The sequence below is a fragment of the Octopus sinensis genome, linkage group LG20 (genome assembly GCF_006345805.1).
Source record: "Octopus sinensis linkage group LG20, ASM634580v1, whole genome shotgun sequence".
Classification (NCBI taxonomy): domain Eukaryota; kingdom Metazoa; phylum Mollusca; class Cephalopoda; order Octopoda; family Octopodidae; genus Octopus; species Octopus sinensis.
The window spans coordinates 31894108-31913116 of NC_043016.1; the positions used below are offsets into that span (position 1 = coordinate 31894108).

General features: G+C 35.9%; 1 protein-coding gene across 2 annotated transcripts in view; it reads right to left on the bottom strand.

Moving 5' to 3' along the window:
* Nucleotides 1-19009, bottom strand: part of LOC115222572 — a 101070-nt gene that overhangs the window by 64093 nt on the left and 17968 nt on the right. For both annotated transcript variants that reach the window (XM_029792848.2, XM_036511523.1), the window contains exons 2-3: nucleotides 17921-18030; nucleotides 2837-2916 (exon numbers count right to left, since the gene is read on the bottom strand). In XM_029792848.2, coding sequence (XP_029648708.1) covers nucleotides 2837-2916; nucleotides 17921-17991 — 151 coding nt within the window. In that variant the 5' untranslated portion in view covers nucleotides 17992-18030. The remainder of the gene's footprint in view (nucleotides 1-2836; nucleotides 2917-17920; nucleotides 18031-19009) is intronic.

Here is a 19009-nt window from a genome sequence, read left to right on the forward strand (position 1 = left end):
CGAAAAATAGCCACAATTTCGTGGCACAGTTCATACTTCTAACAGCAGAAGCACTCTTGTAAGAAGCAACTATTTATATTGAAACACTGTATCCAAATTCTCATATGGAATTACTGTGGTGAGAAATAAATTATGTTTATTCTTAAGTTCCAATTGAACTATTCTTTAACTGGTTTCATTTGATTCTCAGAAAGGCTGTAATGAAAACAGTGCCTACATTAATTAGATCTTGTACGTTACCATTCTGAGTACCCAGCACTTCCTTATACAGCTGTTATCTTCCATACACATCACTTGCCTGTACCATTATAGTGTTCTCTCTTTCATATACCAACTACATCTGATTCCTCTTATATCCAATTTTTATTGCAGCTCATTTCTGTGGAATCAAAAAGTTCCCAAACTAGTTCAGTAGTGTGCCAACAGATGGCAGCACATTGTTGTGTGCTCAGTGAGAGCTAGCAGTGACCTTCATGAGGCAGTTTTCTGAGTGACATCACTGTGTTTACTTCACAAGTTGTGAAATTTGTGTTTCTGTGATCACACGTATACTGTATTCTGCGATTTTGTCATGGACAGGAACAAAGAGCTAACATGATATTTTATGCTAAACTTGGGAAGTCTGCTACAGAGACATTGAGCATGCTTTAGCAAGCTTACAGAAATGAGGCAATGGGTTGTACACTATGTTTTGAGTGGCACAGGCACTTCAAAAGTGAAAGAATGTCCCTGGAAGACAATGGGTGATCTGGAAGACCTGCCATGAGTGTTACCCCTGAAAATGTGGTATTGCTTCTGCACCTGCCATATTCACCAACTTTACCACCTGTAAACTTCCATCTCTTTCCCAAGATGAAAATGCAACTGAATGGTTGCCATTTTAACACTTGTCAAGATCCAGAGTGAATTGCAGGACCTCAATTCACTTATGGAAAACAACTACCAGGTTGGATTCCAGAAGTGACAGGAATACTTTGCTGTGTAAGGTGACTATTGCAAAAGAGATGATGTTAAAATTTAAGTAAATAAGTTATTTTTTATCAAACATGGCATACGAGTGGCTATGTAGTAAGTAGCTTGCTTACCACCCACATGGTTCTGGGTTCAGTGCCACTGTGTGGCACCTCGGGCAAGTGTTTTCTACTATAGCCTTGGGCCGACCAAAGCCTTGTGAGTGGATTTGGTAGACAGAAACTGAAAGAAGCCAGTTGTATATATCTATGTATGTATATATATATATATATATATATATATACACACACACATGTATATATGTGTGTGTCTGTGTTTGTCCCCCAACATCACATGACAACCAATGCTGGTGTGTTTACACCCCCGTAACTTAGCAATTCGGCAAAAGAGACTGATAGAATAAGTACTAGGCTTACAAAGAATAAGTCCTGGGGTTGATTTGCTCGACTAAAGGCAGTGCTCCAGCATGGTCACAGTCATACGACTGAAACAAGTAAAAAAGTAAAAAGAGTAAAGAGAGAGACCAGGAACTTTTTGATACTACCCTGTATTCATATACATTCCAGCAGGTATGCTCCTTTTATTTCTTTCTAGTTTTCACAAATTTATATCATTCAAGACCCACAATTTGCTATTATGTGGCATTGCTGTTGGTACACAAGCTACTCTTCCCTCAATGACAAACTCTGTTAGCAGCAGAAGTAAATAGTTCCCTGAATTTCCTTCATTCCAATCTTACTCTGGTTACTATACTTTCAGACCATCCACCTCCACTACTGATTTGGTTGCCTATGGCAACAGAAGTTTTCAACTATATCTAGGGACCCATCTGGACATTTGAGAAAATCTATTTCAAACCATTGCCAACACAGATAAAATCTTTCAGTGGCTGAATGACGCATGTAAATTGCCAGTTTTACAGATGTTAGCAGTGGTTCATTTTTGGAACTAGATGACTCTTCACAATATCATTGATAAGATTCTGTCATCCTGCATTTTGGTAATTTTTGCCTTGATCATTGATTACTATATTTTAACATGTTCAAGGAACCCAGTTTGGTCAAAAATTAGGCTAAAAAAATATGTGAGTTTCTTATACATGGATAGTATCATAATCCCTTACAAAGCATTTTTTTCCAAATTTTAAGCCCCCAAAATTAAGGGTTTTGTTATACTTGAGGGTTCCTTATACACATTAAAATACAGTAATTTGATTCCTTTGTTGAAACTATAATTCTGTTATGATGATTTCCAACCATTCTGATGGTGATTCTCAAATACTCTAATCATTTGTTTCAGATTTACCTGGCTTGGTTATTAGACTCACCAAGAATAAAAATCCTGCTGGTATAGCTCTTTGAGTCATAGAGATATGCAAGCCCCACTAATGTGATCAAGTTGAGAATCACTGGCATAGAATGTGGATATAAAATGATGATGATGACTACCATTTTATTGCCCTAATTTCTTTGTTATTACATAAAAGGTGCATGGCTCAGTTGTTAAGAGCATTGGGCTCACAATCACGAGATAGTGAGATTGATTCTGAGACCAGGTAGTATGTTGTGTTCTTGAGCAAGACACTTTATGTCATGTTGCTCCAGTTCACTCATCTGTAGAAATGAGTTGCGATGTCACTAGTGCCAAGTTGCATCTCCCTTTGCCTTTCCCTTGGATAACATCAGTGGTGTGGAGAGGGGAGGTCGGTATGCACGAGCAACTGTTGGTCTTCCATAAACAACATTGGTCGGACTTAAGCCTCAGAGGGGAACTTTCTAGATGTAATCTCATGGTCATTCATGACCAAAGGGGGTCTTTACCCCTTTTTTTTACATTAAAGATCAAATGATTGTTTTAAACTTACCAATCCCTTTTGAACAATTATCATACACAATTTTAATTGTTTCTCGGTCTATTAGAGGACTTTCGGTTGACAATGGCTGCCTGAAATAGAGAAAGGTGGGGAAAGAAAGAGCATAAATTAGATCAGAAGTCCTTATTCAATCTGCGTCCCACATAGAATACATGCACAAAACAGTAATATTTTAACCATAAGTTGATACACATTTAACTCTTTAGCATTCAGATTACTCTGCCAAATGTAAAGTTTATTCATTCACATTACTTTGAATTAATCATGCATTATCTTTCAGCTTTGAAATTTGGATGATGTGAATGTAATTTTTAGAATGACCATGTGGGATAGGTGTGAGGAGATGGATCTGGCAAGTTTGGACTTAAAAATAGGTAGAATGTTTTGGCTGGTTTAAATGCTGAAGGATTAAAGAGTAAAAGAACAACATGTATATTGGAAGTTGAAAATGATTTAATAAATCATGGCATTCACTGCAACAGTCTTAAATTTAAGTTATCATTTGAAAGTCATTATTCTCATTGACTCAGCCATTACTTCCTTACTATAATTTATTTTCCTCCTTATCTTTTGGCTTAGAGTACACTATCATCAACTTTTTCTCATAATCTATCCAAATCACCCATCTTCTTTGTTGATATCTTCTGTTGTTTCCAATGGAGTTTCTTGGAATTCCGTCAGCTTTTTTTTTTTGTTCATGTTGTCAGTTGAGCCTGATGCATTTCAATGATTTTATGAACTTGTTGAATTCTTTCATAGTTTGTTTTTGGATCTATTTTGTTTTATGGTCTTTCTACTTTATTCAAACAAAAAGCTCAAATGAAAGCAATAAAAGAAGAGGGAACCACAAAATACCAAAACGACTATAGAAAACTAAAATAGCATTCTACCAAAAGCTATATTCCAGAGTGCAAAAAATGAGAATTGCTAACTTCTGATTCTAAATTCTATTTTTTTTTCTAATAGACATTGGGAAGCTTTGATTTACATGAATAATTTGAATTAAAGACAAGCTTGAGAAAACAAGAGAACTAAACATGAAGAATTGGAAAATTTAAGAATGATGCAAAGGAAAATGTCTCCAGGAGCTGTAAAGGTTTTCAAAAATAGTGCTTAATTCTGGCTTTAGTACTACTAAGTACACAGAATGTACATCTTGCTTAAATAGGTCAGCAGTATATAAGTACAGATTATATTACCAGATGACCTGGTGCCAATTTATTAGAACTAGATGCATAAAGAAATAAGTGCTGAGAGGGTAATACATATAAACTAGCTAGCTATAAGCAGGTGGTCTAACACATATATCCATTTAATGACTGTGTACATAGTGATAATTCCTTTCCTAGACACACATGTCTACCAGACACAAAATCTTTTGTCGACGGCCTCTCTTTGTACAAGATATATTCTAAAGGAGGTTCTTGACCAGTTTTTCACACATTAACTTGAGTAGGTTGAACTACGTAAAATGTTAGAGAAAGAAACCTAGCTGTTTCTTGCAATACATACCAATAAATACATCTAATGCAGGGGTTCTCAACCATTTTTTAATCAATGGACCTCTTTGATTACCATTTTATTCTGGTCAACCCCCATAGCCATTCAGTGTTTAAAAATTAATTTTATAGAAACTTCTTCCAAAATTTCTATTTTGTTTATCACACATTAACTTGTGAAGGTTGAAGCATGTAAAATGTTAGAGAAAGAAACCTAGCTGTTTCTTGCAATACATACATCTAAAACAGGGACTCATTGTTTTTTTTTTATCTGTGGACACCTTTCATTACTATTTTATTCTAGTGGACCCCCACAGCCATTCAATGTTTAAAAATAGTTTCATAGAAACTTCTTTCAAAGTTCTTATTTTGTTTTTCACCCATTAACTTATGTAGGTTGAACTATGTAAAACATCAGAGAAAGAAACCAAGTTGTTTTTTGTAATACATATCAACACTTACACCTAAAGCAAATTGTTTTAAAAAGCCCTTATTGTAGATTCCCAATTTACTATTTCATTGCATGGACCCTAGTTGAGAACCACTGATATATTCTATAGTATAGTTTCTGAAGAAGGGTCACAGTCCTTACATAGAATAAACTTTCCCTACTGTTTAAACAGGACATTAGTAATAGAGGTTTACAGTTGCTCTATTCCACAAAGTTTATCTGATGCCCATCACCTTTGTAACATCTGCCACTACACCTCTCTCCCTCAAGTCATTACTGTTAGTGGTTTCAATAAACACAACTGTTCTGTCTCTTTGAACTCAACCAACACAGTCGATACAGTAGAAGCTGGATCATTTGCCATCCTACCCGCACAAGTTATTTTATACATTTGCTAACACACCACTATTGATCTCTATCTTACCTTAAAACCCAGTCTTTACTTAGCTATCATAATCTCTTTCCCTGTTCTCTTTTTTTTTTTTTAAATTTTATCTCCAATCCATCTAAGACTGAGTAAAGTGGGCAACCAATACCATTATTTTAGTCCCTCCTGCATACAAAACTACAACAAATACTACTACTCAGTTCAAGCAAAAGGTATCCTTTCTCCCTATCAATACAAGCATGAACTGTACATGGGCACTTAGAGTGCTGGAAATAGCAGCCAAATCTCTAGCAAATCACTCTTAAGAAAAAGAAAAAAAAGGAAATGACATAATACTGTAACTAGTACTTAATTTATCGACTCCGAAAGGATGAAAGGCAAAGTCGACCTCGGCGGAATTTGAACTCAGAACGTAACGGCAAACGAAATAGTGATAAGCATTTCGCCTGGCGTGCTAACGTTTCTGCCAGCTCACCGCCCACAATACCATTCTGTAATAATTCCATTCACATTTAGAATGCATTATAAGAACATAAATCAACCCAAGTGGTACTTTATTAAATCTAGAATAATGTAAGCCAAGTTGATAACGGTAAGATCTGAATTAGCTACCAATTCCCTAATGATTTGACCATTTCACCATGTCTGACAGAGACAATTATTTGTAGTAACCTTTGAATTGTTTGCTGAACAACCAAGAGGAAAAGGTGTTGATTGGGTCACAAAGTCAATGGCTTTTTAGTCTATATTTGTTGCAAATTTGAGTGTGGGGTAGTTTTAATCAAATTAGCTTTAAGCCTCTAAATACAGGATCCAGTAGTAGCATTATGAAACCCAAAGTGGAAATTAAAAGGTAAGGTCAACTAGGGAAAGATTTGAACACAGAAATACTGTTGCAGTTTGCTATTTTTCTACTGAACACTATATATATATCAGATGTTGCTACACATCGCTGGTCACAATGTGCTTCGCATTGTTTTAGCCTCCAAATGATGCCACCCCACTGGCTAAGCGAGTAGGCCAACAGAGGAAAGAGTGAGAAAAAGTTGTGGCAAAAGAGTACAGCAGGGATCGCCATCACCCCCTGCCAGAGCCTCGTGGGGCTTTAGGTGTTTTCGCTCAATAAGTACTGACAACATTCGGTCTGGGAATCGAAATCGCGATCCTACAACCGCGAGTCCGCTGCCCTAACCACTGTAATACATACATACAACAGACACATCATCACCACTCCATGACAAGCTAATAATAGTTTTCATCTGATAAATCTAAACCTATATTGCAAGCAGCTAAGAATTAAAAATTAGACAAACAAAAACAAAACTGAACAAACAAGTTTAGGTTTTTGACTTAATCCAGGCTTAAAGGCACCCTAAGCAAAAATAGATTATATAAGCATGTTTCAACTTGAACTTTATATATCAAAAAATACATTCCACATTTTTCATATTGAAATATTTATGGTGTTAGCCATGCAAATACACACACATACGCACACCTGTAAGGTGTTAAACGTTCAAGTATATTTACTTGCATTCATCATATAAAGTTTACACATCAAACACAAACTGTTTCACTGGTTTGTATTAATGATTTGTAATTGAAACCAGTCAGTGTATTCTCATATCTTAATATTGTGACACCTAATATGTGACATTCTTTCTGCTTCTCTCTTTTGTCAATGTTTTTATTTTTTTACGGCTACTTTTTATCAAATCTCTATATCACTCATTTTAATAGGGTGTCTTATTACTCTTTGAACGACCAGTAATAGATCAATCATATCTTATTCCGCACTGAGGGCAACCATTTGAACTTGTGACCGTCTCTGATTTCATTATATACAGCTCCTGGCTCTAGCACTCAATTCACACTGCCATCCTGAACTGTCAGTACCATATAGTTTTCATACTTATCGACATCCCTGACCGAACACATCATGCACTTACTTTTGGCCCATTTCTCACTAAAGAGATAATATGTAACCATAATGTAAAAAGAAATCTCATGTAGTTTGTAGTTCACTAGAAAATAAGAAAACCAAAGAGATTCCGTTTAAAACTCTGATGCCGTCTCCATTCATGAGTCACAATTAATGCTAAATAAATTAACAGCTTACATACAACTTTTGAAATTTATAAACTAGTCTATGGTATTTTCTGAACAGTGATATGGTCCTGATCACTTCTGCAACTCTGCTTTAAGTTTAGAATTGTAGACTTAGTTCAGAAGGTATTATATAAATTTTGACAGATTATTCATTATTTCTGTTGATTCCATCATCACTACAATCATCATTTAATGTTTGTTTTTCTTGCTGGCAAACCAGAAGACTGTGCCAAGCTCTGTTGTCTGTCTAGGCATGGTTTCTGCAGCTGGATGCTCTTCCTAACGCCAATCACCTCACAGAGCGTAAGGTGCCCTTTTTTCATGACACTTGTAGGGTCACCAAGTAAACTTGCAAGGCAAAGTCTCCTTGACTAGGAGAGGAGTGATAGCATTAGCAGTATCTTTTAATAATTTCATTGAGATGATTCAAATGAAAGCAGACAAGATTAAATGTTTTACAACATTTAGCTCCAAGTCAAAACTGATTCAGGAAATCTACAAATAAACCACTCTTTTTGAGGTGGCTGCATTATCCAATGTATACTGTACTTTTTTAAGAAAGCTGTAATTTGAAAGAAATAGTTTTTCTATCTAATAGTTGGTACATAAGCACTTCATTATTTTAGTGAAATATATATTTTACTTCATATTTTTTTGCAGTTTTATGACCTCGATCTTAGTGAAGGCAGATGTATTGTTTCCAATCATGTTTGTTTGTTTGTCTGTGGACAAGATATCTCAAGAACCACAGGATGGATTCAGATAAAACTTTCAGGGATGTTTGGCCCCATGACTAGCACGAACTGATTAGATTTTAGGATCAATCTGTTACTGGACAAGGATTCTGGATTATTTTTCCTGTTTTTTTTTTTTTTTTTTTACTTAATTTTTTAAAATGGTAGGGTTCAATTTTAGTATTCTCATTAGTGAGAGCAGTCAGTTTATTTCAGACATTCTCATTTAAAAAATAATTTCCAGCTAATCATTGAGAGAACGCTGGTGTTGCCTTGGCAGAGGTTTGCGCTCTCTGAGTGCTCTTGTTTATTTATTTTTTCATACTGTTTCCATACCCTTAGTAGTATCACAATGGGATTTCAAATTGGTGAGTCCAGATTACACAAGAGTTCACTTCAACTTCCATTTTATAAATAGAAAGGCTTAATATATTTCTCTTATGTTTGATACTGACAACAATTTTCATTTGTAATTATCTTTATATATCCTCTTTCCATGCTTGAATGAGTTGGTTAAGCTGCCACCCAAATTCAAGGAGTTATATATCCCTATCAGACACATCAAAGGACCACTTGTTGCATTTTTGGCATGGTTTCTTTTAAGAGCTGGATATTCATTTAAACATTACCCATTTTACACAGTGTGCTGCTTTCATGCTATATTACATTATTTTCATATATATATGACTTAATTTTTCCTCTCACAGCATCTCCAATGAAGGGATATAATAAATATTCTAGAAACAGTTGTAAGACCTATCTATAAATGCCCTAATATCTATACAGCCTTGATTTTTTATCTCATTACGCAAAAAATTATATATACATACATATATATATATGTATGTATACAAGCGCAGGCATAGCAAGAAGTTTGCTTCCCAACGACATAGTTCTAGGTTCAGTCCCACTGTCTGGCACTATCGGCAAGTGTCTTCTACTGCAACTTCAGGCTGACCAAAACCTTGTGAGTGGATTTGGTAGACAAAAGCTGAAAAAAGCCTGTCATGTGTGTGTGTGTGTGTGTGTGTATATATAGGGTTGGTGCATAATTATTTCAGCTTGTTTTCGACAGATTTTATTCAACAAAAACATCTTTAAATGATGGTCTAACCATCTGCCAAGCAAATGGAAAGCAGTAATTGAAGTAGATGGTGAATATGCTCCAGAATAATCATTTAAAGATGTTTTTGTTACATGTTGCTTTTGTTGAATAAAATTTGTTAAAAAAAAAAAAAAAAGCCGCAATAATTATGCACTAACTCAATATATATGTGTGTGTGTGTGCGTGTATCTTTGTGGTCTGTTCCCTTAAACACTATTTGAAACTGGTGTTGGTGTGTTTACACCCCCGTAACTTAGTGGTTCAGCATAACGGATGATAGAATAAGTATTAGGCTTAAGAAATAAGTCTGGGGACAATTTGTTTGACTAAGACCCTTCAAGATGGTGCTCCAGCATGGCTGCAGTTTAATGACTGTAACAAGTAAATGAATAAAAGAATACAGAGAGAAGAGAGAGAGTGTGAGTGAATTTCAGTTAAATGATAACTGGGTAAAACAGTTTATAGACAATATTTGCTACGTGCGTGGCACAAATGAATACAAAAACAGTGTTTGTTGAAATGCCAGCCCTAAGACAATATACTGGATTGATTTATCAACTAGGACAACTGGATAGTAATGGTGGTGATAACAATAATAGTGATAATGGCTATTGTTGTTGTTATTGATTAATGGTTGTCACCTTTGCACAAACAGACCAAGAGAGCAAAGCTAGCACATCAAAACTTTGGCAGGTAGCCCACATATATCTTACACCTTGGATGCCCAAATCATCTGTCCACTTATCTGTGTGGCGTCTGAATATTTAGTTGTAGAAAAACAAAAACAGCTTTGTGTAGAGTGGAGAGTGTCTGTGTGTGAATATGTATTAGAGAGAGTAACATTATATGGAACAAGCTGCGTTTAAGTCTAAACTTGTAGATGAGAACCAGTGATGTGTAGATTTGACATTATGATGTGATTTTTTTTTTGTCTTTATTTTTCATGGCTATGTGGAAGAAATTTGCTTCCCAACCACATGGTTCTGGGTTCATTGTTACTGTGTGGCACCTTGGGCAAGTGTCTTCAACTGTAGCCACAAGCTGACCAAAGCCTTGTGAGTGGATAAGGTAGGCAGAAACTGAAAGAAGCTTCATCTAGTATGTATGTATGTTCTTTTTTTTTACTTGTTTCAGTCATTTGAGTGCAACCATGCTGGAGCACTGCCTTTAGTCGAGCAAATCGACCTCAGGACTTATTCTTTGTAAGCTAGTACTTATTCTATCGGCCTCTTTTGCCGAACCTCTAAGTTAGGGGGACGTAAACATACTAGCATCAGTTGTCAAGCGATGCTGGGGGACAATTATATATATATATATATATACACAATGGGTTTCTTTCAGTTTCCATCTACCTAATCCACTCACAAGGCTTTGGTTGGCCCGAGGCTACAGAAGACACTTGCCCAAGGTGTGACAGTGGGACTTTGACTAGCCATGCTGGAGCACCACCTGAAGGATTTTATTGAACCAATCAAGTACAGGGCTTGGTTTTTAAGCCTAGTACTTATTCTATTGGTCTCTTTTGCCAAACCATTAAGCTACAGAGACATAAAGACACCAACACCAGTTGTCAAACAGTGATGGGTGGGGAGACAAATACAGACAGAAAAACTCACATTATATATATACGACGGGCTTCTTTCAGTTTCTGTCTACCAAATGCACTCACAAGGCTTTGGTCGGCCTGAGGCTATAGTAAAAGATACTTGCCTAAGGTGCCACGCAGTGGGACTGAACCTGGAACCATGTGGTTGGGAAGCAAGCTTCTTACTACACAGCCACATATTTATGTACGTGTGTCTTTGTGTCTGTTTTCCCCCTTCCACCCCACCATCACTACCACTTGACAACCTGTGCTGGTGTGTTTTTGCATCCTTGTAACTTAGCATTTCAGCAAAAAAGACTGACAGAATACCAGGCTTTACAAGAAAAAAACAAAAACAAAACAACAACTGGAGTTGATTAATTCAACTAAAATTTCTTCAAAGCATTGCTCCAGTCTAATGACTGAAACAAGTAGAAGATATATTTTCACATACAGATGCAACATGTGAAATAGCTTTATTTGAATAGGTTGGTGGATTTTGCATTTATGAACAAAAGATCACAAAGTCAAACACAAAACTGTCATTTGAAGACAATGGGTTTTTATATATCGTCTCATTTTGCTATGCAGCTGCGCTCTGTAGGGGTCATTTTTGATAACCGAAATGAGTTTTTAATGAGTAACATCATTGTTTAATGTCCAGGCGACTGTTACTACAGCTAGGTACCCTTTCTGTGGCCAGCTCTCATATTTCAAAGCAACATAGTATTCCACCTACCCACCATTACCAGACCTGTTTGTCATGGAAGGAAGGGAATGAACATGACATATATGATGCTTGTTTCACAATCATTGGATGATGTCAAAACAAGGGTACACACAAACACACGTACATTATGAAGAGGTGCTGGTCTCTCTCTAATTGAAAAGGGAACATGTGGAAGGAGTAGACCCAGGAAGATGTGGTACGAAGTGGTGAGGAAAGATCAACAAACATCAGGACTCAGAGAAGGGATGACAAGGGACCGAGACTCCTGGCAGTTTGCTGAGCTTGAAAAGACATGTCAAGCTAAGTAAAAACATAGTTGCCTTGCATACAGGTTCATCCTCTGCAACCTTCTCCAACTGAGCAGCCGTCCAAGAATTTGGACCTGGAGATCTCCATTTCCAGCAACTTTGAGGGCCACCTCCCAGTGGCGTCAGGTGTCAATGAAGAGCCCTCGACTACAACAAGACCAAAGTTTTTTTTCCCCAAGGTCTGGGGTGTCCTGCCCCTAAGCCCTAGACCATCACCTAATCACCCTTACCCGTCTTGTTGCTTAGCAACAACAACCAACTGAGCATCCCTAATCTTGCAGGCTTGTAGGTAATGTTGTCTTGTAAAAAGGACCTGTGCCAGTGCTGTATAAAAGCACAGACTACACTTTGTAATGTAGTTGGCATTAGGAAGGACATCCAGCTGTATTATAAACCAGGTCAAAACAGACATGGAGCCTGAGCAGCCCTTCAGCTGGTCAGCTCCTATCAAACTAACACATGCCAGCATGGAAAACATGTTAAATGATGATGATGATATATATCTTTATATTTATTTCCAAGAAAGTTAGAGGTTGTGAATCCAACCCACTAAGGTATAATATCTATCCAATATACTGCTGGTAGAATACCCAATTATTAATACACAAGTGTTTTTTTATGGAATTGCAATTACATTACAGAGTGTACTAAATGGGTGAAGGTAAAGAGATATTTTACCATTAATTTATATAGCAATAAGAAAATAGAGGGGATCAATAGTTGGTTCATCAACTTTTAGACATTATATTTAGGTGGGATAGGTATGTCCTTCAGTGATAAGTCCATCTTTATCAACTCCATTTTTCCAGCAGTATTCATTTTGAGGGCCTGCTACGCCATACTCAAATGCACTCACTCTCATAAGCTATGTCATAAACAATGCAGAGATAGTTTATACACAGACAAGTAGTAGTAATAGATAGTCCTCATTCAATTATTATTTTAATTCCAAGAAAGTTAGAGGCTGTGAATCCAACCAACTAATACTCAAATTTTTTTTATTGCTTTGCAATTACATTACCGAGTGTACTCCAGGGTGTATATGTTCAAAGAAGCTATGTCTGAAAGTGAGTAAACACTTAGCTCCTGAAGAACTGTAGGTGAAACAAAATAGATTTTGTTGGACTAGCAATTATGAACTAAATGCTTACACACACACAAAGACAGGCTTCTTTCAGTTTCTATGTACTAAATCCACTCATAAGCCTTTAGTTGGCCTAGAACTATAGCAGAAGACACTTACCCAAGGTGCTAGGCAGTGCAACTGAACCAGATACAACATGACTGGGAAGTTTCTGAACCACACAATCACGCCTGCACCAATCATGATAACTTAAATGGAGATTACTGCTAATCTGTTTCTATGGATAAAAGATTATTGGTTGCTGTTGTTTAGTTCTAGATCAGCGCTAATCAAGAAGGATTACAATCAGAGGAATTCCAGCTATGACAACCCTGTCTTTTATTCAGATACAATGTGTATGCTACATTAAACTATCTTAAAACTTCATTTTAAAGACAGCAGGATGTGATTGGCTACTATTTCTAGCAAATTAAGCCAATACATCCATCCTTTGTTAGGCTAATACAATCCATTCTTTGTTACAGTATCTATCGTTATTCCCCAGATGTACTGCAGTTGAATCCATTTTTAAGAACTGGATCACTGCAAAGATGAAGACGAGGTTATTTTTGCTATAGACTGAACAAAAGTGCAGTGCCATGCATGTTTGATCAGAACAAATTCCAGTTTCCAGTCAGCCTTCTGGATGAAGTGAAAGCACAATATCTTATAATTTAATCTAATTCCTCAATAAGCTGGAGAAATTTTTGAGAGAGAGAGAGAATGTTACATTGAGTAGGTCAAATGACTTCATAAAAATTTCCCTATTTAACTTGTGTAGTTAGTGATGTTAGTAAGGAAAATACAGTACAGTAGTGCAAAATATTTTTGGTGCTGTTGATACTAATGGTAATGATAATCATCATCAGGTTTAGTAGTAGTAGTAGCCATGATGGTAATGATAACAGTGAAGATAATGTTGAAGAATATTATGTTACAAAAAAAAAAGGAAGAAAAAAAAGAAAAGAAACCATCAGAAAACTTATTTATCTATGTCAGGTTTCAGGTTTTATCATTTTTTAATCTCCTTCAGGTACACATTAATTCAGTTCTTACACTATGTACTGGATTTGTAAACATATTTATAAAGACATGGTGCCTTGATGGCTCCAAGTCATTGGCCTGGATATTTAAAAGAAAAAGAAAAAAGCAACTTAATGCTGAAAAGTGGTGCAAAGTAGAAAAATATTTTATTTTTATAGACAAAATATAACGAACCTAGGAAATTCAAAATTAGTTACGTTTCAATTTCTGTGGGTGAGATTTTTTTCTTTCTTTTCTTTTTTAGTATTCTAATTTAAAAAGTTTTTTCAGTCATTAGACTGGCCATGTTGGAGCACTGCTTCAAAGAATTTTTAGTCAATGAATTGACCCCCTGCAGTTATTTTTAAAGCCTGGTACTTATTCTATTGGTCATTTTTGTTGAACTGCTTTCAGTTTCTTATTTCCCACAAAGGGCTAAACATAGAGGGGACAAACAAGGACAGACAAAGGGATTAAGTCAATTACATCAACTGGTACTTAATTTACTGACCCCGAAAGGATGAAAGGCAAAGTCGACCTCAGCAGAATTTAAACTCAGAACGTAACAGCAGACGAAATACCACAAAGCATTTCTGTCTACCAAATCCACTCACAAGGCTTTGGTCTGCTCGAAGCTATAATAGAAGACATTTGCCCAGCGCGCCATGCAGTGGGGACTGAATCTGGAACCATGTGGTTGGGAAGCAAGCTTCTTACTACAGCTATGCCTGAACATTGTCTTACATATATATATATATATATATATATATATATATATATATATAAAATTTCTGCAAAGTATTTCATGTTTTGTTTTTTTAAAGTGCTGCCCCAACATGGCCACAGATGAATAACAAAAGTAAAGATTATACATCATTTAATGCAAAGTCGCTTGCATATAGTGTACAATTAAGACTTGAATTACATTTAAATTTAGTCAATAATACTTAAAAGCTTTTACTATTAGATACCAACTGCAAACAGCAAGAAACATTTTAATTTTGTATTTTATTTATTGACAAGTCAGCTGAGCACAAACAATATATATATCCAGAAATATACATATTAGATAAAATAAATACCAGACTGAAATAGATTTTACAATTAATTTCTGAAAACAAAAACGAAGCTTCTGTTGGCAAAAGACAAGTGGTATAACAGCAACATCAATTAAGAACAAACATACATAGTCTTTCAGTTTTCAATCGTGTTTGTTAAAGCATTAGCTACAGCTGAATTATGCTGATATATAGTTAGACATGGTAAGTATAAGAGTGATAATCAGTAAATATAACATTGAACCCAGCAATAGGTCTTCTAAAAGTGCACACAAAAATATACAAACATAACTGTGGTTCCATGTTCAGTCCACTCTGTGACACTTTTCTCTTTACCGTTTGCTTGTTGATAATGAATTTCATCAGTCCCTTAACCAAACCTTGCTTCCACCCACCATTCCACTGTTGTAAGTGTAATAATTTCTTCTTGGTCTCTTTTTGACAATGGAATTGTAAACAGATAAACGTACCCAACAACAAAGGAAACTGAACATCTATAACTTCAAAGTTACATAATTTCTATTTAGTTTCCTTTTGAAACAAATGTAGTGCATATTTACCAACTCCATTCTGTATACTCACTGATTTATAATCACATATCAGAATTTCTATTTAATTTAACATGGTGCCCCATACATGGTGTATGGCATATGCTGCTTAATAAACTTTCCTGAAAGAATATAATTTGTTTTATGTTACCAATACAAGCCATATCTATGCTTGAGGTTAACTAACTGCTTAAACCATGATCCTTTTGGATCCCATTACTTTATCACATATATAAACATATTATATACACATACATGTATATATAAATGATGGCTGCTTCCTCATTCTAAAGCATAGCCATCACCTGAAGCACTTAAGAATTGGTCTCATATGAGCAGTATGAGTGTGTGGCTTTTCAGGTCAGCAAGTAACCTACACTCTTTGGCACATGTTACATACAAGATTGCTTCCAAGAATATGAACCACTTATTGGTCCTCATGCACTTTTATGTGATGTTTCAAGCGGATAAGCAAACCAAAACATAGACACACATACATGCAATCTTTTAGCAAAATTCAAGTTATATAGAATATCATTGTTGATGGAAAACTTATTGTAAAACCACTTTTAAAGGTGAAATAAATTATTATTGTTAATGCTACAATTTCTAAATTAAATGAATTAAGAAATATTAGCAATTTAGAAAGTGTTACAGTTAGTTTTAGCACCATATATACTGATGGCACCAAAATCTCTAAGGAACTCTTAGAGAAATGACCATAAGAATATAATAACAACAGGTGGTAAATTAACTATTTTTTTCTGAAAGTGCATCTTGTTTTCAAGTAATGCTCCTAACAGCATAAACTGAATCCCAAATCTTCCTGATTCCATAATAACAGTCAAAGAATAATGTTTACATTGAAGTAAGGTGGTAAACTGGTAGAATTGTTGGCATGCCAGGCAAAATGCTTAGCAGTATTTCGTCCATCTTTATATTCAGAGTTCAAATTCGGCTGAGATTGACTTTACCTTTTGTCCTTTCAGGGCTGATAAAATAATTACCAGTTGAGCACTGGGAATGATGTAATCGAAATTGCTGGCCTTGTGCCAAAATTTGAAACCATTATTATTGAGTGGTGAGCTGGCTCAATTGTTAGCACGTCCAAGTTCAAATTCTGCTGAGGTCAACTTTGTCTTTCATCCTATCAGGATCAATAGAATAAGTACCAGTTGAACATTGGGAATGATGTAATCAATTTATCTCCTTCCCTAAAATTGCTGGCCTTGTGCCAAAATCTGAAACCAACATTTACACCGAAATAAATCACACTAAGGATCATTTCTTAAAGCGTTGCAACAAAATCCATTTCTAATCAGTGGATCATAATTTTGCAACATTGCTTTGATTCCTGAGTGGCAAGTGGTATTTCATTTTCATATTCTTCAGCTGATAATTCAAGAAGGTAATGGAATTTCATTCTACAGAATTATTTCATTTTCACCACAAATTTCTCAAAGAGTGCTGTTGATTGAATTGATCCATAAGACATGCAACCTCTGTTAACTATAGAAATGTTGAATATAAATTAGATACTGATGCAGCAGAACATAAGACTGCAGGTAATTAAGCCCAGATATGTTATAATATCTGCAGTTCTATTACAGTGTCAGCATGTGAAAGATCACATAGAAATACACTCATAACTATTAATACACATGTATTCTTTTGTACTGAATTCCAATATTTGAAATCCAGGTTTGTCCCCGTTAACGGGGGTGGCTGGATCTACCTCACTCAGTAACTGCTCCCACACCATCTCACCAAGTTTTGGGCATCCTCACTCCTCAAGCCAACCCTCCTAATCTCCTCCTCTATCTGTCCCCCTTCACATTTTCTGTGGTCGATCTCCCTTTCATGGTTTATTCACTTTAAACTCAAGCACTCTCCTCAGAACATGATCCTCATCCCTCCTCAACACATGTCCATACCATCACACTAATCACCCTTGCCAGTTGCTCCACCGACTCTTCCAACTCCAGCATTCCCATCAAGTCTTCAGCTCTCCTTTCATCCAATAGTTTCACCAGGGAACTAATAGTAGTAACAGAACAAGGAGTGATGCTAATTCTCTGGAAGTCATTTATTCTTAGCTAGCTGGTATGTGACTTCTACCTTCGTATGCTAACTGCCAAAGATTCAAAGGGTCATATTTCTTTCAAGATGCACACAAACTACACTACATAAGTGGCATATAAATAAATTTTGAACTACAGTTTAATAATCTACTGAAAAGGCTTCTAGATCAACAGAAAACAAAACAAGACAGAGTTAAGGATTAATATCAAACTCTCACATCCAATGATTAACAGAATAAAATCAAGTGGTGCAGTAATTTTGTGGTTAAGCATGTTTATAGTTATAAAACTAAAATTAGTAAAAGAATAAAATAATAATAAAAAAAAACACACCTGAATTCCACCTTTTTCTCTGTTTTTGGTCCAATTACTTTCCCATTCGTACTAAATGCAACCTTAGACATCTTCGGTTTTGCTTAGGTCAAAAGAAGAGAAAATGTGACCTAAAAAATAAGAAATATATAAGAAATATAAAATTATATACACACACACACATACATACATATATATATTTCACACATACATAATTCAGCATCATAATTAACACCTGTGCAATAATATCATTTGGTTCATTGGAATATTTCATTAAATGACAATAGTGAAGTTTATATCCCTTTTACTCTTTTAGTTGTTTCAGTCATGTGACCGTGGCCATGCTGGAGCACTGCCTTTAGTCGAGCAAATCGACACCAGGACTTATTCTTTGTAAGCCTAGTACTTATTCTATCAGTCTCTTTTTGCCGAACCACTAAGTTACGGGGACGTAAACCCACCAGCATCGGTTTGTCAAGCCATGTTGGGGGCAAACACAGACACACAAACATATACACGTACATACTGTAGAAACCATGCCAAAAGAGATATAGAGCCTGAACAGCCCTTCAGCTGGTCAGTTTCTGTCAAACCGTACAACCCATGCCAGCATAGAAAATGGACATTAAATAATAGTGATGAGGATGAAGGCCACAGGCATGGCTGCATGATCCAGAAGCTTTCTTCCTTGTCACATAGTTTCCATCCTCTAGGTTGTGAAAGTATTTTCTACAACATTTTAGATTGACTCACATCCGTGAGTGAAATTTTAGTAGATAGAAATTGTATGAAGGGTCATTATATGTGAGCTTGCAACCTTCACTGACATACACTTAAAGATGTAAACAGTGACAAAAGACAGCTGCTCTGAGAACAAACTCCTTTGCTCCAAGTTCTAGACATACACTTGCACTCAGAAATGTAGTGAACCAGTAAGTAGCCCATAATAAATTGATAACCATTGGCATATATAGCAACCAATTTCTACAGCTGACTAAAATGGAGCAACATGAATAAAGAGTCTTGCTCAAGAACACAATACACAGCCCAGTCTGGGAATCGAATTCACCAACTTGTGACTGTAAGCCTGATATTCTAACCACTGAGCTA